The sequence below is a fragment of the Pistacia vera genome, unplaced genomic scaffold, assembly GCF_008641045.1.
Source record: "Pistacia vera cultivar Batoury unplaced genomic scaffold, PisVer_v2 Contig338, whole genome shotgun sequence".
Classification (NCBI taxonomy): Eukaryota; Viridiplantae; Streptophyta; class Magnoliopsida; order Sapindales; family Anacardiaceae; genus Pistacia; species Pistacia vera.
This window is the reverse complement of record NW_022196155.1, coordinates 1,801,028-1,826,367: the sequence shown is the minus strand read 5'-3', so window position 1 is coordinate 1,826,367 and position 25,340 is coordinate 1,801,028. Positions and strand designations below refer to the sequence as shown.

Genomic DNA, 25,340 nt, shown 5'->3' with positions numbered 1-25,340 from the left:
CTGTACAAAATTAAGGAATAAGTTAAAGATGAGTAGTGTCAAAACACTGGGTCAAGACGGATCACGGAATCTCCTAAATTTCACAACCCACGCGCTCTCGCGCGTATTCTTTTCTTTTCTTCCTTTCTTTTTTTTTTTTTTTTTTTTTTTTCCAATTTTAACTTTAACAAATTCAAAGTATAAAGTCTTTATTTTTATTTTTCTCATAGAAAACCTCTCAGTCTTATCAATAATCCCCACATAGTAAAGAAAATCAGTCAGAGATCTTGCATGAAACTTGAAAGATACCTTGAAAAAGAATTTCGTTTCTTTTCGGGCCGTCCTGTTTGATAGTTTCAGACCCATAAGCCTTCTTAGCTCACTTTCATTCTTTCAGAAAGCATTAAACTTGTGTTATCGATATATATATATGGTTGTACATATATATATTATATAGATTATCAGTAGAGATAAAATGCTTGAAATAAGAGAAGGGTCTTGCCTTCCTAGAGTTTTGGTGGGTGTGAATGTGGGTCTTGTTTGTGTTGACAGCATTATTGCTATTCTTGCTTTTACTCAGGTTTGTTCTACTTGATTTTGTTTTTGATAATTGGGTTGGTTTATTTGTGATTTTTTTGATTTTTTGGTTTCTGGGTAAAGTACATAGCGTGAAAAATACATGCTTGAATGGTGGCTTTTGGATTGCTGGGGTTGAATTTGTAGTTTGCTATGCGGTTTGGATGAGGAGAGAGTGCTATTAAATGCGCAAATTTGAGTCATGGATATAGTTGTTGTCGGTTTTTATTTTGGTACTCTGGAGAGTATGCTTCTCATTCATTAATGTATAGTTAAGAAGGGATGATAAAATGTGGTTTTTGCTGTGTTCTTTTCTTATGTGGGTTTAAGTCAGTTGAGAATTTAGAAAGCAGTTTTGTACTTATGCAAGGAATATGGATTAAGGGTTTGAAATATTTATTTATTTTATTTTATTTTTTAAAGATTTGTGTTGTATTGGTTACTGATAGTGAGGAAATTTGTTTCCTTGACGGAGCAGTGATTGTGTCGGGTTTGTTAATGTTTCATTCGAAAGTGATACATTTGAGATTCACAGGATGAACTTGATTTTAGTGGATTAAATTGTCCTATTAATGGTTACTATTGATGCAACTGATTGGTGTTCATAGCAAAAATTTCATTAGAATGTTGGTTGGATGTGGGATTTTCTCTGTAAAGATTGTACTGTTGTAGGCAAAAATATTTGAAGGTTGTTGTCGGGACATTCATATTCAACTCAAAGGAAACTTGAAACTAATATCACCATTCCCATGTAGTTGAGTTTGAACAAATATAAGCTTCGTGCATTAGGTTCCTTGACCAATGCATATGTCATATAAGAGGTGGTGTAACTTGTGAGTTTGACAAGTTACTTTTATCTGTGAAAATGTTAGATTCCTATGAAACAACCTTCTTTTGGAATTTTTCTTTTTCGGGTTGGGAAACTAAACTAGCATGCCACTCAGTATGCTTGGAACCTAAGAGCTTTTATTATCTCTGTGTACAAACTGGTAGCTGTAATATATCAAACTTCTATTTGTATGAGATGTGTTATACGAAGAAGATTAGACATTTAGTATTTCCTTTCTCTCCCCTTTACTTTTAATTTTTCTTTTCCTGAATGTTCGGGTAAACTTACTAATTATTTAGCTACTCTGTATGTCAGCTAATAAGGATTCACTTGAGGAATTCACAACTCGGCTGGACGAGACAAAAAGTAATTGCTGCATTTCCTGCAAATGACTTCATAATTTTATTTTTATTTAAATGAACTGAGAGGCTTGCCAGATTTATTCAGTCTTTCTTTACATCAGTTGGGGAAGACCTGTGCCTAGATCCAATGTAGTTTTGTTGTGTGATGCTAAGTAGAATTTTCTGTGAAACTTCATGAAGTAGAAGGAATTTGGTGACTCATCTGATTTGGTTTGATTTAAGGGGACTGGAATGGCTCGGATATCTTACTGAGAAATCACAGGTCACAAGAATCAATAATAAGACCTTTGAAAACCTTGGTGACTGAACAGTCTGGACATATTCACATGCATAAGTTTCTGATTTTATTTGTTTTTACAAGAAAATGGATTGAGAAGTAAGTGCTTTGGGTCGAGAATGTGAATAAGTCTACCCGCCATAATTTTCCCATGTTTTTAAAGAGAGAAGGGAGCATCAGTTCATCAGAAAGGCTTATAGACTTGGGGTAGGAGCCCCTCTGTGACCTTGTTAAGGTGCATGCATCATGTTAAGTGTCTTTATATGTGATGTATACGCCCGCCTTTTGTTAACTTTCTTTTTATTTGTCATATGATCAAGTTAGTGCTTTCGTTCTCCTTTTCTCATGGCTCCCTTTGTCATTGTGTGTGTGGAGAAATTAGTTGATTGGTTTCTGTTCTAAGTATATTGACATTAATACAAGTGAATGCTAATTTGCAGGTTTTTCATCTATTGATTGGCTCTTCAAATGTTGGTAAAAATTTACATCCTTCATTTAATCTTGCTTTTTCTACTACATATATCATCACTGAACTGTCCTTATATTATACATTGTAAATATTTTTCCTCCTTTTCGGGGCTAAGTACTGATAATATATTTTGCCTCTAGTTGTAAGGCTTTTGATTTCCGTATAGCTATTTTATAGTTAGATTTTTTCTTGTTTATTTTGATATATTAATAATTAAACAAAACTTTTATTTTATCAAATGGCTATTTTCTTTTGTGTAATACATAGTTCTTGATGATTTAGGGATGGCAGGAATTGTCATGAATTGCATTAGTTAAGTGAATGAAAGGGAAAAAAAGAAAAAAAAAAAAGAAAAAAAGAAAAAAGATAATGGCATTAGAAAGAATAGAAAAAAGATAATTGCAGTTGGAAAGAAAAGAATCGGGTTTTTTCTAAAGTGATGTTTAGCTATTAGCCACTTTTGTAGGGTTCACGGTACAAGCCTTTATTAGTTTTGCTACTAACAATCTTAAGACCAGACTAGAAGTGAAAAAATCATATTGAAAACAGAGTTTGTAAATTATGAAGATTGTGGACCTGACCAATATTATGTAACAGTGATGGTGTAACTTTGGTTGGAATTAAATTGCTAAATTTATTGCTGACCTGGCAGGTTTCTTCCTTTACTTTGCTTTAACTCTTGTTGCTGCCTGCTACAAATGGCCGTGCTGGTCGTACTGTTGTGGTTTTATTGCTATGGGTATGACTCTGGTTTCCAATAGTGTCATATTAAGAGTTTAATGTAAGTATCTGAATTTTGCAAGTTTCTTTTGCAGCCATCCCCAGAATTCTATTGTTTGCAGCTTTTCTTCTACTTCTTTCATTCTGGTATGTCTTCTTAGTTTTTCTGAAAATTATGATCAGATAATGTTCATTTAAGGTAATGCAAGAGTGGAGTCTGTAATTTTCTTGGTATCATTTCTGCCATAAACAGTGTTAAAAGTTTAAGTTTCAGTTAAATTAGACTTTTATATCTTAATGTCTGATATGGATACATTGTACTGCAATGTTTCATTGATAACACTACTGCATTTTGCAAGTTTTCCTTTTTCCAGTAAATATTATCATTCTCATGAAAATTTCATGTTCTTCCTTAGGCCATACTCTCACTGTCTCTCTGGGATTTTTTCACAGGATCGACCTTTGCCATCAGGCAGATGAAGAAGAAGAAGAAGATGATGACGAATATGGTTTTCTGGAAGCTTTGTTGAAGAGGTCGTTACATAAACCCGGTTCATCAAGTGCAGATAGTCATAGAATATGTTTTCCTTTCCAGTCAATTCATGTGGGAAGCCGTCAAAAGATTGTGATTTTGGTATGACAATAATAATTTTTTTCTATTATTTTCTTTCTTCACCTAGTGTCCTTGGTTATTTTGGTCTGTTTCCTTTTGTCATAGCCATGTTGTGAACATATTGCATCACCTCATGTTCTGAAATCTCTTAACTCTGTACTTGTCCTCCAGGTTACTGTTCTAGTATTTCTTATAATGATTACATTTGCTGTGGTAATCTGGATTGGGATGGGAGATAATCCTATCAATTCATCAGTGGTGGCACAGGTATGGAGATTTGGATAATGGTTTTACCCTTTACCCACTTATGTTGTCACAAATTGCCCCTATATTGTCTTTGTTTACTATTTTCTTTAGGGTTAACATTCAACTTTTTTCTAGCCATTGCTACCATAGTGTTCTGATCATACTTGAAAGCATTTTATATTGTTACAGTGGAGTTACTGTTGTTTGATAGTTCAATAACTTTGTGGTGTGTATGAAACCTGCCACATGGAGCATGAATTTTGATGCATCTACAGCCATTCATATCTGCATGTATTTTTCATATCCACCTCTACACTTGCAATGAATGTGTGCATGATTTATTGATTTAATCTTTGCTTCCCCATTATGTTCTTTGATGGCAGGCACATAAGTGCAAGAGTATTTGTTGTTCTGAAATACAAAAAAAATTTCGATCAAGTTGAGATAAAATCATTAACATCTAAGAATTTGATACCTTGGACTACATGTCATGCATTTCTATGATGTTTCTATATTATATCTTCTTGAAACCAATTATTCATAGACGTCCAATTTTTGCTTGTGTTTTAGAAGATTGCAACTTGATGCATAGTAGACAAGAACTTGCATAGACCCTTTCTTTTGCATGGAGAGGAATAGAATTTTGGATAGCTAGCCATTGTGGTATTTGGTTTAGAAAGGTTATCTCTCTTCTCTTGGTGGAAATGTCTTTGAACATGAAACATCAAACTTCTTATAGTATTACATTGTCTTAGCTTTAGTTTGAAGACTTGATCTTTAGTTGCTCTTCAGTAAATGGTTGTCTTTATATCGTCACAGGCAGAGTGTTTGCCATCTTGTATTTTCTTTATAGTTTGCTTTGCGAGGCAGTTGTCTCTTAATGTAATTTTCATAAAAGTTGGCTGATTTTGCTTTTTCTTTGAGAGGGGGCTAGTATGTGAACTTGCAAAAAGTGAATAAAAATTGTATTGAATATTAAAAGCAGGTTCATTTTCGAACATGATTGAGATTTCTTTCTTTTCTTTTCTATTATTTCCTTTTTTTTTCTTTTCATATTTATAAGCCGTGATGCAATGATTGTAATCTTGTGCAGGTGTATGTAGCTCTTTTTACGATAGCAATGCTATTATTAGGAGGAGCATTAGCATGTTATGGTGAGCAACTACCATTTGATACAGTCTTATAATTGACAATGTTGTGTATACCATTCAATTCTTTTCTCCTCCATTGCTTTGATATTATTGGAGCCAAAATTTCCTTGAAATTGCCACCGAATTTGTGTAGATGAATCTATTTGTTTCAACAGATTTTATGCTGAAAGATTCCTATTGACTTGGTCAATGATAGTTTTTACTTTAAGTTCTTTCTTGTGATCATATTGATCACAACTTTATCCTTCGAGGTAAATTAATCATTTCCTTCGTTTTAATATCCATAGAATTAGGATTATGTGCATAAATTTCTGCCATCGTGAATCCAACTCCAACCTGTTATTAATAAATTCATGAGTGCCATTCATTGAACTTTGAACGCAAGATGTATGCATTACAGTATTACTTTTAACACTTGGGACTATAAATGGCACTTAGTTATATGAAACTTTTTGTTTGTTGGTTGAGATATGGTTGGATCGAAGAACTAGCCAAACTAGTTACTGTAACTTGATGTCTTGATAACTAGTTCTTGAAGTACCTTTTCGACAGAGATGGTAAAAGAGCTACTATTTGGTTTCTCTGGTTAAATTTCTGGAGTGGATTCCCTTTGTTATTTTTTTTTTGTGGGCTAATTAAACTATTTAATCAAGGTATCTTAGACTTATTGGATTTATGGATGGCCATCTTTATTTCAGCATTGCCCATTGCTTATTCCATGCCTTAGTAAGCTGTAACAATGAGGGATTCTTAGTAAGACCTACCTTTTTATAGTAGTGGAGTCCTGAGAGTTTGCTTCTTTTGTTGCTTTTAATTATTTTTCATGCCTTCTTGTATATATGAGTGCTCCCTCTCATTTTCTTATTTATTTTATTTAAAGCATCTTGTTAACCATATGAAGGATGATACATTTAAGTAAGTATAAAGATTAACATCAGGTTGGCAAACTGTGTGAAGTTCTGTTATTCCACTTAAAGTATCTTGAGGGATCTGCAAAGCGTTAGATGTTTTATTGACTAAGGCAGTGAATTAAGTCAATGTTAGCCTCCCCTTAAATTATTTGTGGAATTCACTAATAAAGGACCTCATGGTGGAATAAGATGCCTTAGTGAACCACTTTTACAGAGTATGGCAAATGTCAGAAGTTTTTTTCTTATCTATTTCCTTCTACAGGTGTGGCTATATTGATATAACCCTTTACAAGGTTTTTCTATTATCAGTTATTTTATTTTGTTTTTGAAAAATACATTATTCTGTGCTGTGTTTCATGTCCAGGACTCTTGTTATGCTTGAAAATGAGGACAGTTAGATCTGAGAGAGCTTCTTCTGAAATGTGGAAGGTACCACTGTAGCTTTAGTAGCATCATTCTTATAGTAATACTTAGAAAGCCTGTCGTTTAGCATGTTTCACTAATGTTTTTTATTTACAGCATTTGTCTCTGTATGTATCTATAGAGCGAGCTGTTTTATAGATCCAAGTTTATCTGTTTTAATTATTCCATGACGTGAAATGGTGTTGGTATGTGTCAGATTGCAGGATTGGCTGTTGTCTCTGTTTTATGTTTTACACCAAGTGCAATCATAGCCCTTTCAACTGGAATTCCGGTATGTATTTGTCACTTCACCATATCCTACATTTTCTTTTACATAGTTGTTATTGAGATTCTAAAGCAACCATAGGATCTTCATTGCAGGTCCTATATCATTGGCAAGAATTGCAAATAAATGGCGTTTATACTATTTCTTTACTGATCTTATATTATTTTGTAGGTAAGTAATACTACATTTCTCCAAGTTTTGAAATTAACTGCATATGATAAACTGGATATTTATGTTGACTGATTTACTAATATTGCAAATAACTCCAGATTGCAAGATTCTCAGTTTTATTAGAATTATGGTGATCCAGTGTTCTTATTCCATAGTAGACAAGGTATAATAGGGTCTGATCACCTAGGACAGCTTCACTACACATCCTTTCTGTTGGTACTGCCTTTGCAAGACAGTAATTAAACCAGGTGCTGTAAAATTTTTTTTGCATTTTATGGTTCTAGGTTCTTCAGTACCCTCGATATTTGTATTATGGGTCATGAGAGAGTTACCACCTGTAGTAGTAACTAACAGGCGGGATGAATCAAGAATGATAGCTTTCATCCATGATAGTTCAGCAGCAGCAATACATCAACCTGAGCGCTGGACAACTGCAGCAAGCACACAAAGCCAGGTTCACAACCCTTCTTTTCTCTTAGCTCTTCTACCTGTCCAATGTATATAGATGCAACTGTTTGTTTAATTTATCCGATCTCCTAAATGTTGCTCGTTTGATCTTAACTGGATAGTTGTCTTTAACATTAAAGTTGATGGTATCCTTAATAACCATGCTGTGTAGGCATAGCCAACTTGAACTTAGATACACTTTTCTGTTATCTGTAAGGCCGTCTTCTTTCTTGTTTAAGAGATAAGGTGTCAGAAAATTATAGATGAAGTATTTTATTTACAGTTTAATATTTCATTCAGATTATTACTTGTTTGAGTGTTATTTCAGTGAGTTATGTTTTAAGTTGCATATTTTGAGTAGATTTTCATTTGAAGACTTGATGGATTATTCATTAATGAATTTTTGTTTTCTCCCCCGAATTCTGTGTTTCCTACCCTTGTTGTTCTCAATTTTTTACCTTCCTATAATACAAGGGACCTTTAGTGACCTCAGAACTATAAATGCAGATATCGAGTGTGAGTCCTATATAAGTCATCTTTCCATACCAAAACGTCCTTGCTCTTCCTACAAGATATATGGCTTGAGCTGAATTGCTGAACGACTCTTGTCAGAAAAAGAGTTGGAATTGTACAATAAGTGAATTAAAAAATAAAGAAAGCTGGTTAATTCATACTTGACTGGTGACTCGGAGACATCTGTAAGTTTGTCGTTGCCATCTTTTTGATACCTTGCCATGTAAAATTGCTAAATGAGCTCAATCTTTCACTTTGGCCTTATGATGCTTATTTATTCCTCATCTGGGTGTAAAATGGTTTAATGCTGGAGTCAGTCGCAGCCCCCATAGTAATAAACGATGATCATAGATAACTTATACATTTTACCAAGTTATTGTTTTCACGACCAGCTTCCTCTGGAATAATTCACTCTGCAGTTTTCAGAAAGATCCATCTCAAGTGGGGGGATGCCCAGTAGCTAATTTGCCGAACTCTTTGGTGTGATATATATGAGCTTCGGTCACGTAACTGTTTCCATTATAGGTTGTATGTATTTTGGGAAAAGAGCATAACTTTATGTATACCATCAAATAAAGCAGAGCAAGTAACATAGATATCATTCCAGCTCTATGTTAATGAGTTAAACACTTTTGTCATATTTCATTCTTGGTTACCTTTGAATCGTTTCATTTTAATTTCTTCAATTTTAGTTTACCATTTTGTGATGAACAAGAGTAAAGCCACTGTCATTAAAGCAGTACTGAATTTGGAAGTTCAACAATGAACAATGAAATAATAATTGAATTGTTGAATTTGCTTTCAATTCAGATCCACAGATCTGTAAAACATCAACTTCTATGCAATTAATAATACTATTAAACCAAGAAAAATATCTTGACAGTTAACAACATTCACATATGCAGCATCTGAAGTTTCACCACTGTAATTCACTAAAATTTCTGCAGATCCCAATTCTGGATATACCCAGGTTGTGGGAGAGATAATTGATTTGTTTGTTTGATGAGATAAACCAGAATGTTATGACAGGCATTGCAGGTTGAACATGGGTTCTCCTCTCCTGAACTAGAGATGGCAATAGACCCAATATTTCCGGATACCCGACCTGTCTTGTCCTGAAAAGATCGGGCTTTACCTGATGTTTGTGAGCTTGGACCTGATTTTAAAGCCCGGCCTTGGGTACGGGCCGGGCCTGGGTATGTCTTCAAGCTTGGCTCGACCCGATAATTTTAGTATTAATTATACTAAATTACCCTTATACTATATATTTAATTACAAGATTATCCTACATATATATACTCATTTTTCCCAAATCCTATATGGATGGATGGATGGATACACTTTGTGGAAAGTTATTTATATATGTGGTGAGTATTCAAAAATAAATTAATATTTAAAATTTGTTTCAAGAATTAAAAATATAAAAAAAAATTTGAAATTTATTAATATTTAAAAATTTACATTATAAAAATAGGTGGGCTTGGGCCAGGTCTGAGGTTAGAAAAAGTCCGTCAGGCCGTGCTTGGGCTTTACCTATCATACCTGTGACAGGCCTGGGTTGGGTTTAGGTCTAGGCCAAGGGATACCCGGTCTGGGCCCGGCCCATTGCCATCACTATCCCGAACTAACAGTTATATTTCTCCATTAACCTAGCCAATATAACAGTTATGTATCGAAACAGAAGCAATGTTCAGCTAGCATTTTTTCTCTTCCCACAAACTACTGCTGAAGTTATGAAACTCTTGAGAACAATGCTTTATAGAGCAGCACAGTCATCAGCCAACAAGCAGGTACGATAAATAATCAAGGTCAGATCAAAGTACTCACAATCATGAGTACTTAGAAGGTGCACCTCACAAGAATGAATCAATTATTCTTCTCTTAATTGTTAAAAAAAAAAAAAAAGATATTAGAAGATTTTTCCCTTTCTAAAATTTGTTTCAGTACAAACTAAATAGATTTTCTCATAAACAAAATTCAAAGCCATATTTTAAGAAGTGATAAGTCCTAGAGGCCATGAGAATATAATATTTACCTTGGTCAATCAACCTGGCTGTCGACTAGGAGCAGCCTTTGGTCTTTTATGTATAGGAAATACAATCACTGATGACGCTAGTTATCGAAATATAATAATAAGTTCAAAAGCACTGTAAAAAAAACTCCACTATCCTTTGAAAGAATATTACAAATTTTTAGGTAATACCATAAATATCCAAACTATATGGGCACAGAATCACGTAATCCCACAAATACCCAAATTATATGGGCATTTACCAATTACTTAAAACAAAGGAAAATATTATACACATAAAAACCATAGTCAGTAAATACATGTACGAGAAAAAAAAGTACGGAAATTTTACGGATATGATATGAAAAATAGTGAAAAATACGTTTATAAAAATTAGGTCATAAAATTTCGATACGGAAAAAATATAGTACGGATATATACAGATTTAATACGATACATTATCAATAATACGTTTTAAAAAATACAGTCATATCAATCTTGATTTTAGCACTTTTTACCATCTTGTTAAAAATCAATATAATATTTCAAATGTAAAATATTTAATTAACTAATAATTATTAAACTTAATAATATAACATAAATACACCATATATAACTGCATTTATGCCATTGATTTCTCAATCTCCTCTCGTATTGGGCCATAAATTTGGTCAGATTACACTTTTGCAAGTGTTTTTAGGAGCCAGTCCACCTAAATTTAACTCATTAAATAATGTATTTCTTACAACTTTAAATACTATTATGAATATTAATCCAATCCATGTTTTCCCTTATATCAAAAGTTGCCACCCCCATATCACTTTCAATACTCATCAATTTTTGAAGCTAGCAGTAATGAGTAAATCTGTTGACTCTTTGCAATTGTGCGGTCTTATGTCAGAGTATATCTCACTCCAACCCTCAAGTTTGTTGACTAATTAATGACTGGCATCTGGGAATTCAAAAATAACGATGTCATTGTCCTTTCTTAAATAATATTTTAAAAAATTCGGTCGAATTATAAGCGAATTATTTGCTTGAGGTATAAAATTTGCTTATTATTCAGTTATATTGATAAAATACAAAAATTCACGTATAATATGTAAATTATACAACTAAACATATAATTTACGTTTTATATACAAATTTACGAAAGTACCCTTTAGAAGATAAATGTAATAAAGTAATTAGCGGGGCTTGGATTTCTTTATGTAGGCCCAAGCCCTTCTCCATTTTCAACCAATGTGGGATTGCTAATGAAGCCATATAATATTTAGTTAGACAAATTACAAATTAAGAATTACTACCCATTTCACAAAAATGCACAAACATGTAATTACATAACAAATTCAGCCCACCTCTTTATCTTGTCATGAAAGGGGATTAAAAAAAAAAAAAAATGGTTATCTCATAATTAGCAACAAAATGCATATACCATATTATAATTAATTAAACTTTAAGGTTTACATCAACGGCAAATTGAGCTATACCATCTCCGGCTAAAAATAGTGTGCCTATCGAATGGTAGAAGACTATTTGTGGCACAGTCCACAATTCCTAAGCTCTTGCAAACATCAAATTCAAACTTAACATTCTCAGTTTGTCCTTTAGTCACAAAAACTCTCTTGGAATCAGATCACTTTCCTTTATATGAGTCTTTGCAATGCCTTTGGGTGGTTGCGAATAAACCAAGATTACTTCACTACCATCCATGTGTACGTCCTGTATTTTGAACTCCCATTTCAAACCCAAATGTTTCATTACATGGAACGTCATGCGTTAGAACTGCAGGGCATTCGGGAGGGTGGCTGGGTGCCATTTTTGCGACAAAAGAGATTTTTTTTATATGAAATTTAATGCCGATCGACTTATTTCCTGATGCTAAGTTGCATTTGAACTGAGTGTAGCTGACACCGTATCCAATGGATACACTGTTGAGCTCTTGAAGAATTTATATGTTCGACCTGGATAGTCGCCAGTGGGTATGGGTGTCATTTGTAACTTGTTAATATTATCGTTTTCGTACCATGTAATTCTGCATAAAATATATAGTTGAGTTATTTATATTTTGTATACTAATTAGTAAGTCACTTGTTAATAAAGAAAATAAAAAATAAGTTAAATAGCAGAGAATTTTATTCCTTCCATGCAATAGTGCTAGATATATAGGGTCTGTTTCTTATACTTTTTATAGTTCGTTTGTTAATATTTAGATTGTTTTTAACTCGTCACATCTGTTAATTTAACTAAATATCCTTATAATAAAAGTTTAAAAATTAACTACAGAACCTCACACCCAAGAGGAGAGCGTGTTATGTGCTCTTTAATCATGTCAATGGCATACCCACTTGTGCCGCCCTAAGCTTTGAATCAAACATTAGAGGAGAATGGGACTCGTCACAGTATAACTATATCCAAATATCTTACATGAATATATCAATAACATAATAGATTATCTCTAAGTAGATGGTGGTTCGTTGGAACTCTTGGATGTATTACTCAAGAGGTATGAGTTCGAATTCTCAGACTATTAATAAGATAATTACTAGAAGCTTACATGACCCTTAACTTTAGGACCCGAGGAATGTCCTCTATCTTTACTTTGAATATGTTAATGTTATTCTCAAGTACATAGTTGCAGTTTGTGATTCAATTGAGGTACATGAAATAAACAAAATTCCTTAGTGACACAAATGAGGATGGTGTTGCCAGAACACTAAAAGCAGGTTAACTTCATTTATGTTCTTAATCATCAAAGTCTTTCTGAAGGGTGTGATTATATTAATGAAATTCAGGTTTAATATTGATTTAGGTTTGGATGGACTGTGGTGTTACCTACCCCAATGTCTAGTAATGCAAGAACCAAGGGAAGGTTAAGAGAGTGATATAGAAAGGTCTTTAAAGTACTATATGTTGTGTTAATGAGGTTAGGTTACTTCGACGGAAGCCCTTTATAGAAACCTCTTGGAAAGGAAATATTTGCACTCCTGAAAAATTGAACTAGCAGCTGAAGCAGCAAACAAGTAATTGTTCTTTTGAAAAACGATAATAAGCTCTACCATTGAACACTAATAACGTTAAAAACCTAGCAATTATTGGACCTCATGGCAATGCTACCACACCGATGATTGGAAATTACGCAGGTAAAAGTTCATCTAATTCTTTTTCTTTTAGATAAAAAAAAAAAAAAAAAAAAACTCCCATATGAAAAACACTTTATATCTATTATAGGAATAATTCAGTAACTCCTATATTCCTTAAATTTTAATAAACCCCTTAATTCAGCATCAATACCACTTTGACCTCTCTTCTTGTCACAGATGAAACCCTTAGTCAATGGGGTTTGCTATACCAAGAAGGTTTTGTGTTCGAGTATAAGGTAGGTACCTACCACCACATTCGATCAATTATTGGTTAGATACCTAAACAAATAAAAAATACACCATTGTGTATAGATTAATATAACTACCACCCTCTGATCTTATAAGAGAAGCACAGAAGAAATAATTGGCCACTTATTTAATGATTATGCCTATATGTTAATCAAATTTTAAGGGAGCTAAAAAAAACACATGTATATTGTTCAGGTAAGTGGAGGTACAAGTGTAAGATTCATGTATAAAACTATGAGACAAGAAAATGAATAAAAATGAATAAATGAGTTTGACTTTTTATATTCACTCTCCATTTATTTCTTATCACATTACTTTGTACCAATATCTTTCGTAGATTTTTGTTGTACTTCTTATCATTATTGATATTGTCACTATATATTATATATATATATATATATAATATATTTGCAGTTAAAAGAACTTGAAATTGTTATACAGCTGTATTATTATTTCCACCATATACCTTTTTTTTTTTTTTTTTTTTTTGTCTAATTATAATGTTCATGCGGGACTTTTCAGAAATATCAATAAAAATAAATAATGATATCATATACAGGTATTCCTCGTCTGTACACCTCTCCTTTTGATGGGTTCGCTCCATTTGCCAAAGTGAAATACGCAATGGGATGTAGTGATGTTTTCTGCAATGACAATAGCACGATCCCCGGCTGTGCTGAATCGCAAAAGAAGCTGATGCTACCGTAATTGTGGCTGGCTTGAATTAACCATGAGGATGAGGAATTGAGATAGAGAAGATCTCCTACTTCCAGGTTACCAAACTCAGCTTTCAACCAGGTGGCCGAAATTGCCAATTGCCCTGTTATTCTTGTGATCATGTCTGTTGATGGTGTTGATATACATATTGCTAAGAATAATCCAAAGATCTAAGCCATTTTGTGGGCTAGCTTTCCTGGACAAGAAGGGGCCGCGCCATTGCTGAAGCTGCTTTTGGGAGATACAGTCCTGTAAGTATTCTCTTTGTCCTGATTAGAGAAATATATCTGTATAAACATGTATTATTTCCAGTAACAAAAATTAATTGTTTTCAGGAGGAAGATTACCGATCACATGGTATCAAGTGGATAGGTTAATCAGTTGCCTTTGACATCCATGCCATTAAGGCCTGTTGGCAATTATCCCGGTCGAACGTAAATTCTTCAATGGTACGACTGTCTATCCATTTGGATATGGTCTTAGGTACACCCAATTCAAATACAACCTATCACCTTCAAATAGGACAATCGCATAAAATTGGATGGATTTCATCGTGTCGCCAAATAAAATACATAGGTGGTGTTCCGCAACCCCCGTGCCTTCAGTTCTAATAGAAGAATTACCATGAAGAAACCTTGAGCTTGAAATGGCAGTTAAAAATGTAGGCAACATGGATGGCAGTGACGCAGTGTTGGTTTACTCGCAGCCGCCGAAGGGTATTCCTGGAACTCATGCGAAGCAATGATCGGATTCCAGAGGGTTTTGTGCCTAAAGGACAAATGTAAATCTAAAATTTGCGTTTAATGCTTGCAAGAGCTTAGGAATCGTAGACATGCTGCAAATATTCTTATGACATGGGTAGGCACACTATTAATTGGTGACACTGGAGTTTCATTTCCTTGATGTCAACCTTTCTCTTAGAAGATCATCGCAGGAAGCATTTCGATACTAGCAGTCAGCAATTTTCGGATCCTTTTATTGACAAAGTTAATTAATGGACTGAGATGATGTCTCACTCCAATCTCATGTATTCTATTAGGCTAGGAAACTATTTGAAATTGGCATCTTATTTAGATTAATAAGGGTGGTCTGCTGTTTATTGGGTTCGCAAATTGCCATTAAAGTCACTCGAATTTTTTTTTTTTTTGTGGATGTGGTTGTTTGAAACGTTAGGTTAAAGTTCCTGAAAATAATAGGTTATGTCAGGCAGACAGGCACCATTTTTGAAAGGATATGTATAGTACCTTGGTATATACAATTGCCATTAATTAGGCATCTTATTAGATTAATTAAGGGTGATGCTGTTTATTGGGGGTCGAATTGCCATTAAGTCACTCGATTTTTTTTTTTGGGGGGAGGGGGGGGGGGGGGGGGGGGGGGGGGGGGGGGGGTGGGGGGGTGGGGTGGAGATGTGGTTGTTGAACCGTTAGGATAAGTTCCTGAAATAATAGGTTATGTCAGGCAGACAGGCACCATTTGAAATGGATTGAAGTACCCTTGGTATATACTATTTGTCCCAAGAATATTATTTGGCACTTCTGCTTTTGTAATTATTTGAAGAATATTCAAATACAATGAATATTGAAGGTCACAAGTTCTAAATATATTACAACTTACAAGTTCTCGTTCTTTAATTATAATCCAAGTACTGGTTTTAGATCGATTTACAGGAGATATTAGGATTGTTTTTTTATCCTTTCTTTTGCATGTTTAATATAATTTATATACCTCGCTCAGGTAGTCAGGTTAAATCATTTTCACGAAATAAATTGATGATATTAATTTGATAGCACTTAGCCACAATTAACTCTGTATTCTATTGCTATATAAAATACAAAATATATATCGGTTTTATATCTAATGTATATAATGCCATGTTAAGCAAAAAATAATAATTTTATTTACCCAGATAAGAGATTAATTTGCTGCTTAAGAATATAATATCAACAAAAAAACATTGTTTAATAATCTCATCAATTGACTATAATGATGGTTGGATTTTTTTTTAAGATTCATTATTTAGAATTAACAATAAATTAAAAATTAGTGATAAATTTACATAGTATTTTCAGTACATATAAAGATGATAGAAAGTTTAAAGTAATTGCCTTAAAAATTAACCAACTTTAATTACGGTACTTGGTCAAAATATATAAGTTTAATGGCTTATGTCTTTGCTGTTGATGTTCAGCTAAACAAATCTCAGAATTGCATTTGACTTGCGGTCTTTGACTCTCTACTTTCATTTAGCTCAGGTTAAATCATTTCCATAGAAAATATAAAGTTGGTGTCAAAGTCTCACATCGGTTAGGAGATGAGAGTATTAGTCGCTTATATAGTACAATGACACTCTCACCATCTAGATACGCTTTTTTAAAGACAAAACTATGCTGGCCTCAGGTCCCAAAGTGGACAATATCTTTGGAAACCCACCTACCATGTGTCTGGATCGATCCGACATACATCAATAGTTAACTAGGGGGCAAATGTTGTGAGGTAAATCCCTGAAACACGGATTCACGTCATGTGTCATTCTTTTAAATTAACTTCTATGTTCTTTTAGGTTAACTTTATTTATAAGTTTGCTAGTGTAATAATATATAAGCTTACTTTTTACTCAAATTACAGATGAGATTTTTTATTTATACTTTGTAAGATGTACGTGTGTGTAGAGAAAACACAAACAACAATAGAGGTGGAAAAAAGCCCAACTTGTGGCGGGTTGGTGCAAATGGCGAGCCAGGCCTAACTCGACCTGCCCTCTTTGTCCAAAAGAGTCAGCCCGACCCGTCAACCCTAACCTCGGGAGCTTTTGTGCAGGCCGACCCGGCAAAAAAATGTATTTTTATTTTTTTTCTTTTGTGTAATTTTTTTTGTTAACTTTTCAAATATCAATTCAATTAAATTAATTTTTTTTAGTTAATATTTCAAATATTAATTCAATTTTAATGCAATTAAATTGTAATATAAGAAAAAATAGATTTATTCATTTATCAAAAAATAAAATAAGAAATAAGAAATTATAATAATTATTGCCTCATTAAAAAACTTAGTAAGAAAAACTCAATTGGGACAAAAATTTGGTAAAGGAAAAAAGAGTGCAATAATTGACAGTTAATTTACAAATTACAAAGTTACAATTTACAAAACAACTAATTTGAGGGTTGACTAGGACCTCCCTCATCTGTATCATCTAAATTACAAAGTTGAAATAATTCTATTAAAGTATCGTCGACAACCTTGTATTGATCCTGATGGCGCAATCGTTCCCAATTTTGAAGACATGTGAGGGCTTCAATCATTTTTGGTAAAATTCTTTCACTTGCACTAAATGTTTGTTCGGATAAGACAGTTGAGACAGAAACATAGAAAACATCCAGGGCAAGTCTTGATAGTACCGGAAAAATACATTTTTTGGTTTTCCAATATTTTAGGACATCAAAGTTAGCTCTTTCTTGTGGATTTGCTGGTAGCAAGTCAAGGGTTCCCAAATATTGGTGAAACTCATTACTTTGCAGCTGCATGGAGGACATTATATTCATTGTTGATTCTTTTGAAAAGGAGGTTGTGCTTCGGGTTTAGGTCTTCTTCAACCTATGAAGTGCACTACAGGAGTCAAAATCTTCATTTGTGTCTTCTGATGTTACTTCCTCGGGCATTGCGCCTCTTTGCTGGTTCACATACCTTCTTTCATATTGCAAATATACCTCTCCAAGACACTTCCTTATCTCCCCTAGTTGATTGGCTTTCGTTTCTTCTTGTAAATTTTCACTTAACGTTTCTAAAACATTTTCTAAACTCACTAATTTAATCCTAGGATCAAATATGGCAGTAAACAATAAAGAAAATGAATGAGTTTCCAACATTTTTAAAATTTAAATTCTATTGCTTCTATTGGTCTCGTTAAAATTTCATTGTTTCTGTTTCGAGCAAATAAATTTGAAATTTTTAAAGTTGTATGTATCACCAATGGACTAGTAAAATAATACACACTAGAAAGTTTTAATGTAACAAGATAAAAGGTTTTAAGAAAAGAATGATTTTTTTTAGCTATATGACAATCACTCTCTACCAAATAATGAGGACCCCTATGATTTTCTACAAAATAACTAATTAAATTTGCATAAGGTAAACATGAATAAAGTATTAAATAAGTACTATTCCACCTAATAGGCATGTCTAATGCAAAAGTTCTAGGAGACAAATTTGAAGTTCTACATGCATCTCTAAATTCAGAATTTCTTCTATTCCTACTAGTAATGCAAGCTAAAGAATCCCTAATTCTATCAATATTATTTCTAATTCTTTTTATACCACTTGTTACAATTAAATTAATAATGCGACATGCACAACGTTGGTGAAAAAGCTTCAAATTGTCATGAAAAGGAAAATTTGTTTTATAAAAATCTACAACTTTACTATTAGCACTTGCATTATCTAAAATTAAACTTATTACTTTGTAAACAATATCATATTCTTCTAAGACTTCAACAATTTTATAATAAATTTGTTGACCAATATGATCTATATCCATTAATTTAAATCCCAATAAAGATTTGTTTAATTTACATTCATTATCAAAATAATGACTAATTACACAAATGTAATCTTGTTTAGCGCTACCACTCTAAATATCGGTGGTTAGAGTCACACTAACATGACAACTATGTATTTTATTTCTTAATTCTAATTTCATTTTCTTAAACAAATTTATTAAATCATTTCTAGTTGAAGTTTTAGAATAAGTTTCAAATTCTGGAAAAAATGAATTTTTAATAAATCTTTCAAAATATTTATCTTCAGCCATATTAATAGGTTGATAAATTGCAACAATATATAAAACTAATTGTTCCATATATACATTAGAATTATAACGTCAAGTATTACTCATACTAGTTATTTGAGTTTGATTAATTTCTTTATTTCCATGATGATTTATATGTTTACTAGCATGCCTTTTTAGAGTATTAGTAGCATTACCTGCATCAACTTTATAAACATTTCCACAATACTTGTATCTTGCTTTCTTCACTTGAACTTCATTTTCTGTGTCGTAAAACTTTTCAAAATGCACCCAAACATCTAATGTGTGCATGTTGTCGGTTCTGGTAGCTGCATTTGATGAACCCGCTTCTACTTCAGATGGAGTTGGACAAGGACAACGATTACAAGAACGACCTCTAAAACCACTAAGAGCTGTAGAAGCATGGGGAGGGGGGGAGGGAATATTATGAGGTATATCAGATTCTAAGAATGTGAAAACGACTAAATGAGATTGTTTGAATCTACTGCGTTTATGTTAGTAAATTTAAAGGGACTAAGATAATTTTCTTCATTATCGAAATTGATGGTGGGATGGAAATATCTATCCATTCTAGTTAAAAAAAAAAAAAAAATTGGATATAAAAGAATTAAAGAAGGAAAATTGGAATTTGGAAATATGAATTGAAAATTGCAAAAACTAATAAAAATTAAAATGAGAGCAAATTGACAACAAAAAGATTTGAGAGATTTTTATAGAGAAAGTGAGAGAATTTAGGATGTGAGGAAATATGAGAACTTTAGGCCCTATTTATAGAGAAAAATAGGAAAAGAAAATACCAAAAAGACTCCTCCAATTGTTACAAAACGACTATATTTGAAGGGTAAAAAATGAGTTTTTGCAAAAAAAAATTTAATTACTATTATTTTTGTCGCCAGCCCGCCGGGTTGGCAGTTGCCACAGCCTAACGACCAACCTACTAGGTTGACCCGTAGGTTGAGAACCGCCAACCTGGCGGGTTGGACGACTTATTTTAAAAAAAAAAAAAAATGATTCATCGGGTCGTCGGGTTGGCCTATGAAGGCTCAGCTTGCCCGGCGGGGGATACCCCGGGTTGGGTTCAACCCGACCCACCCTTAAGCTTGGCCGGGTCGGTCCGGGTTGAGGCGGGCCTGGTTAGGGTTGATTTGCCTAACTCAGCCCATTTTTTCCACCTCTAGACAACAATATAAGAACAATAGACATAAGATTTGCACTTAGCATTAGAATCGTTTTAAAAATCTTTTGCTGATGTCATTGTTTGATTTCCTATTCATCCATTGATTCAGCATTGAAATCAGGGGTTTTATACAAATTCCTATATAGATTCCACCACGGATCCTACGTACTTCTCATTGGTGTAAATCACAGCATCAACAAGTTTAATTATTGTATCGATTTTAATTTGATAATGCTTAGATTTAACTATATGTATCCTAAATCAAATATGGTTTAGAAAGGGTGCAAATCAATTTTCCTAAAAGATTAACACAATATAATTTCATATATTCATAATACATAATATCATGCTTAACAATATATCATTTCATAAATTAATAGAAACTATTGGGATTTACATTCCTTTTTATGGATGTACAGCTCCGAAGAACCGTCTCATCAAGTTAATCTATTGTTGATTTCACAGAAAAGGATAAAAGAACTGCAATCAATTATAGATTTTATTGTCTAGTTGGAATTAAATATAAAAATTCCTAGATAAAGATAAGGATTGGGTATCACGTTAATAATGGTCCCAATATATATATATAATCAGGCACACACTACGGTTTATTTAACACGCTACAAACTCAATATTCTAGATAAGACACAAATATGGTAAGTGACTCCAATGTCATTTGAACTTAAAAAATCAATAAAAAGAACAAACTTACTTGAACACTAGACCAACTCCTTTGGGTTTAATGGTCTCAATGTTCAACTTCCTTATATGATACTTGTTCAATATTATAGAATCACATCAAAAAATTCCATACAAACAGTTATATAAGGCGTAGGATTGGGTTTAAAGATCTAGGAAGTGATTTAATATGAAGATTATTCGATTTTTAGCGTTTCTTTTTTTTTTTTTTTTAACAAAATTGTCATTTTATAGAGGTCAAAAAAAAACAAAAACAAAAAAAAAGACATTGCCCCAAATTTGCTTTGAAAATGATTTCATTTGATGGTCATACTGAACAGTGAACACCCATTCTCATGCATTGACAGGAATACCGAAAAGGGGAAAATAAACGGTGGAAATTAGTTGGTTTCTTAGCGTTTACCGGTTCCTTCATTTATTAAAACTAAATTATAGTTCTCATAATAGCTAGTAATGTTGAGAGAGAAGTAGTTTCAGATATATGTTCGTGGTGAAAAGGAAATGAGAAAATCGAGTGGCTTAAAAAAACTGAAAGCGTGCCGAGTTATCAGTAGAAGCTGGAAGTTTACGTACTTATAAAAAGAAACACTTTCTTCTTCTTCTCAAACGAATAATTAAATTGTTAATGTGTTTGTTATATATCAGTCGAAAATTGTTATCTGCTGGCTTCTTTCCCAATCAAAATTAAGCATGACCAAACGTTTCATGAGTTTTCTTCTATGTATCAGTCTTACAATTGCTTTTCTTTTTACTCCAAGTAGCAGTGCCTTCACCTTTGTATGTGACCCTGCCAGGTTTGCCCAACTTCAATTGAAAATAACAAGCTTTGCATTCTGTGATTCATCGCTTCCCTACCCAGTAAGGGCGAAGGATTTGGTGGATCAAATGACACTAGCTGAGAAGGTGCAGCAGCTAGGAAATAAAGCTGCAGGGGTACAAAGGTTGGGGCTCCCCCCGTATGAGTGGTGGTCTGAGGCATTACATGGAGTCTCCAATACGGGTCCCGGCGTACGTTTCGACAATGTCGTTCCTGGTGCAACAAATTTTCCCACTATTATCCTCACAGTAGCTACATTCAATGAGTCATTATGGAAAAATATTGCAGAGGTAATTAAATTGATATGGAAAGTTAACATTTCCTTGAAAGATATTAAACTAGTTAGTAATTAACTTCGACCTTCTTCAATTCAATAGGTTATTTCGACAGAAGCAAGAGCCATGTACAATATGGAGCGAGCGGGATTAACATTTTGGAGTCCAACCATTAATGTAGTAAGGGATCCTAGATGGGGAAGAATCACAGAGACACCTGGTGAAGATCCTTTTGTTGTTGGTAGGTATGCCGTAAACTTCGTCAGAGGTTTACAGGATGTTGAAGGACACGAAATCCATAAGGATTTGAATGCCAGACCACTTAAAGTTTCTGCATGTTGCAAGCACTATAATGCCTATGATATTGACAGATGGAGGGGAGTTGATCGTTTCCATTTTGATGCAAGGGTAACTTAAATAAATCAATTATTGGTTAAGCTTTATATATATTATAACCCCCCTTTTTTTTCTTATAATTTCTTCCATTTTTGAAGGTGACTGAGCAAGATATGCTAGAGACCTTTACTCCACCGTTTGAAATGTGTGTTAGAGAAGGTGATGCTAGTAGTGTTATGTGTTCTTATAATCGTGTTAACGGCGTACCTACTTGTGCTGACCCTAAACTTTTGAATCAAACTATTAGAGGAGAATGGGATCTTCATGGGTAAAATACTTTTAATGTTATCTGATTATCAATATATTAATAACCATTTACTAAGATGTTCATTTGACTTCAATTATTATTAATTCTTTTCCAGATACATAGTTGCAGATTGTGATTCAATAGAGGTATTTGTGAATAAACACAAATTTCTTAATGACACAAGTGAGGACGGTGTTGCCCGAACACTAAAAGCAGGTTAACTCCATAAATTTTTTTTTTTTGCTCCTTACTCCTTTAGTGGATTCTTGCTAGTGTAAGCGTTTATGGATTAAGATCTAAAAAACTTCATGTTGATTTAGGTTTGGATTTGGATTGTGGTGTAACCTACCCCAATGCTCTTATAAATGCAACGAATCAAGGGAAGGTTAGGGAGACAGACATAGACAGGGCATTGAAATATCTCTATGTTGTGTTAATGAGGCTAGGCTACTTCGACGGAAGCCTTTTATATAAATCTCTAGGAAAGGCAAATGTGTGCACTCCTCAAAATATCGAATTAGCAGCAGAGGCAGCAAGACAAGGAATTGTTCTTTTGAAGAATGACGATCACACTTTGCCTTTAAACCCTGCTAATGTCAAAACGTTAGCAGTCGTCGGACCGCATGGCAATGCTACAACTCCCATGAGAGGAAACTACGCAGGTATATATTAAACCAAAATTCAGCCATTTGGTTTCGCCCCTGCTTGCAACATTTTATGTAAACTATTGTCTACATATTTTTTTTTAAATTTTCTTCGCATTGTTATAGGTATTCCATGTCGGTACACCACTCCTTTGGATGGCTTCTCTTCGTATACAAAAGTTAATTACTCAATAGGGTGCGAAGATGTTTTTTGTAAAGAGAATATCTTGATACCTCCTGCCGTAGAAACCGCAAAATCTGCAAGTGCCACCGTAATTTTGGTTGGCTTGAATTTGACTATTGAGGCTGAGGATTTGGATAGAGAAACTCTCCTACTTCCTGGTTTCCAAACTCAACTTATCAACGATGTAACTCAAGCTGCCCAAGGTCCAGTTATTCTTGTAATCATGTCAGCTGGCTGTGTCGATATCACATTTGCAAAGAATAATCCAAAGATCAAATCTATCTTGTGGGCTGGCTTTCCCGGAGAGGAAGGTGGTCGTGCTATTGCAGATACCGTCTTTGGGAGAAACAATCCTGGTAAATTTGGCTGTGAATATTTCAATAGTCCATCTCACTTGTGTTTACAATAGTTTTCTTTAGCAAATACTGATTGTTTTCAGGTGGACGATTACCTATCACATGGTACAAAGCTGATTATATCGATAAAATTCCAATGACATCTATGCCATTAAGGCCTGTCGGCAACTTCCCAGGTCGAACATATAAGTTCTTCAATGGCCCCGTGGTGTATCCATTTGGATACGGTCTCAGCTACACCCAATTCAAATACAACCTAGCACCTTCAAATAGGTCAGTCGGCATAAAATTGAATAGATTACACCATTGTCGCCCGATAAACTACATGGGTGGTATCCAACCGCCACCATGCGCATCAGTTCTATTAGCTGACTTACCATGTAATGAAACTTTTGAGGTTGAAATGGGAGTTCAAAATGTTGGTAACATGGATGGCAGCGAGGTAGTTTTGGTTTACTCGAAGCCACCGAAAGGTATTCCGGGAACTCATATGAAGCAAGTGATCGGATTCCAGAGGGTATTTGTGACTAGAGGACAGAATGTGAATGTTAAATTTGTGTTTAACGTTTGCAAGAGCTTAGGAATCGTGGATTACGCTGCAAATCGTCTTCTAACATCGGGAAGGCACACCATTTTAGTTGGTGATGCTGGAGTTGCAACTCCTGTTGATGTCAACCTTTTCTATTAGAAGAAATGAAGATCGATCATGGCGGAAGAATTTTGTTTCTAATTGATAATTAAGAGCTTAATAAATTTGACTCACATGATTTCTGATAGCTTTTGTTGAACTTCTCTTGGGAATTTTATTTGACTTTAGGCCTCTCTCATTTCGATTAAATAAGTCTGAGCCTGTTGGGTTGGGTTAGGAAATTACATATAAAATAAAAAAAACCCTGAATTTTGTATGCAATAGTTTCAGCTATTTAGGGTTAATTTGTTAATTTCCTTAAAATAATAGATCATGTTAGACGTTATTTTGAAATAGATATTGTACTTTCAATCACTATGTTACTAAATGATTTATCAGCTTTTATTTAATTGAAATATGATAGGTATAACATAAAACACATTATATTTGAAACATGGGATTTCAATAACAATAGACTTGAAATATATAAATAAAACTAACTATCCCTAGATGGTCAGATGGGAGGGTAGAGACTCTTGAATGTATTATTTAAGAGATCTTAAGTTTGATTTTCCTCGGTTGCTAATAGGGGTGACAATCGAATGATTTACTCGGTTGTTAACTTTAAGGTCTTGAGAGATTAGTCGAGGTATGCGTAAAATGACCCGGATACCTTCAATCATAAGAAAAAAAAAAAAAAAAACATATAAATAAAACTTGAAAATCATAATATTAAACTTACAACTATTAATATTAAACTTGAAACCACAATGACTTGGTACTTAAACATTATATTTAACACTAACAAAGTCACACTGAAAAGCCCTCAACTTAGATTTGAAATCTATAAACAATACTTTAAACAAAAAACAATGTAGATGAAATTTATAGCATAAAACTTGAAATTTGAGAGACTTGATACTAATGATGCAATGTTTGAAATTGACAATACTATATTTTAATGTGAATTTAAAAACTATAATTAATACTTGAAAAATAGTATATTATTCACGAAATCTCTAATATAAAAAGAAAAACCAG

The 25,340-nt window shown here is 33.6% G+C and overlaps 2 protein-coding genes across 2 annotated transcripts; both read left to right on the top strand.

Moving 5' to 3' along the window:
• Positions 1-215: 215 nt before the first annotated feature.
• On the top strand, positions 216-8,204 carry LOC116138083 (tobamovirus multiplication protein 1-like). The gene is made up of 13 exons (XM_031423811.1): positions 216-559; positions 1,700-1,750; positions 2,464-2,497; positions 3,145-3,231; positions 3,308-3,359; positions 3,666-3,846; positions 3,997-4,092; positions 5,165-5,225; positions 6,498-6,562; positions 6,753-6,827; positions 6,917-6,992; positions 7,277-7,446; positions 7,947-8,204. Exons 1-13 carry the CDS (start codon positions 455-457, stop codon positions 7,968-7,970), a joined length of 1,077 nt encoding a protein of 358 aa, XP_031279671.1. The 5' UTR covers positions 216-454; the 3' UTR covers positions 7,971-8,204.
• Positions 8,205-21,442: 13,238 nt separating this feature from the next.
• Positions 21,443-24,359, top strand: LOC116137944 (probable beta-D-xylosidase 2). Its single transcript, XM_031423636.1, has 7 exons — positions 21,443-21,859; positions 21,947-22,252; positions 22,339-22,508; positions 22,603-22,703; positions 22,808-23,149; positions 23,258-23,671; positions 23,755-24,359. The coding sequence occupies exons 1-7, from the start codon at positions 21,443-21,445 to the stop codon at positions 24,357-24,359; spliced, it is 2,355 nt and encodes a 784-aa protein (XP_031279496.1).
• The last annotated feature ends 981 nt before the right edge of the window (positions 24,360-25,340 follow it).

Coding starts and splice junctions, on each gene's coding strand:
- LOC116138083 (XM_031423811.1), top strand. CDS start 455: ATGCTTGAAATAAGAGAAGGGTCTTGCCTTCCTAGAGTTTTGGTGGGT. Junction 5,226..6,497: donor AGGAGCATTAGCATGTTATG/GTGAGCAACTAC, acceptor TTTCATGTCCAG/GACTCTTGTTATGCTTGAAA. Junction 6,828..6,916: donor CCCTTTCAACTGGAATTCCG/GTATGTATTTGT, acceptor TCTTCATTGCAG/GTCCTATATCATTGGCAAGA.
- LOC116137944 (XM_031423636.1), top strand. CDS start 21,443: ATGACCAAACGTTTCATGAGTTTTCTTCTATGTATCAGTCTTACAATT. Junction 21,860..21,946: donor TATGGAAAAATATTGCAGAG/GTAATTAAATTG, acceptor TCAATTCAATAG/GTTATTTCGACAGAAGCAAG. Junction 22,704..22,807: donor TGCCCGAACACTAAAAGCAG/GTTAACTCCATA, acceptor ATGTTGATTTAG/GTTTGGATTTGGATTGTGGT.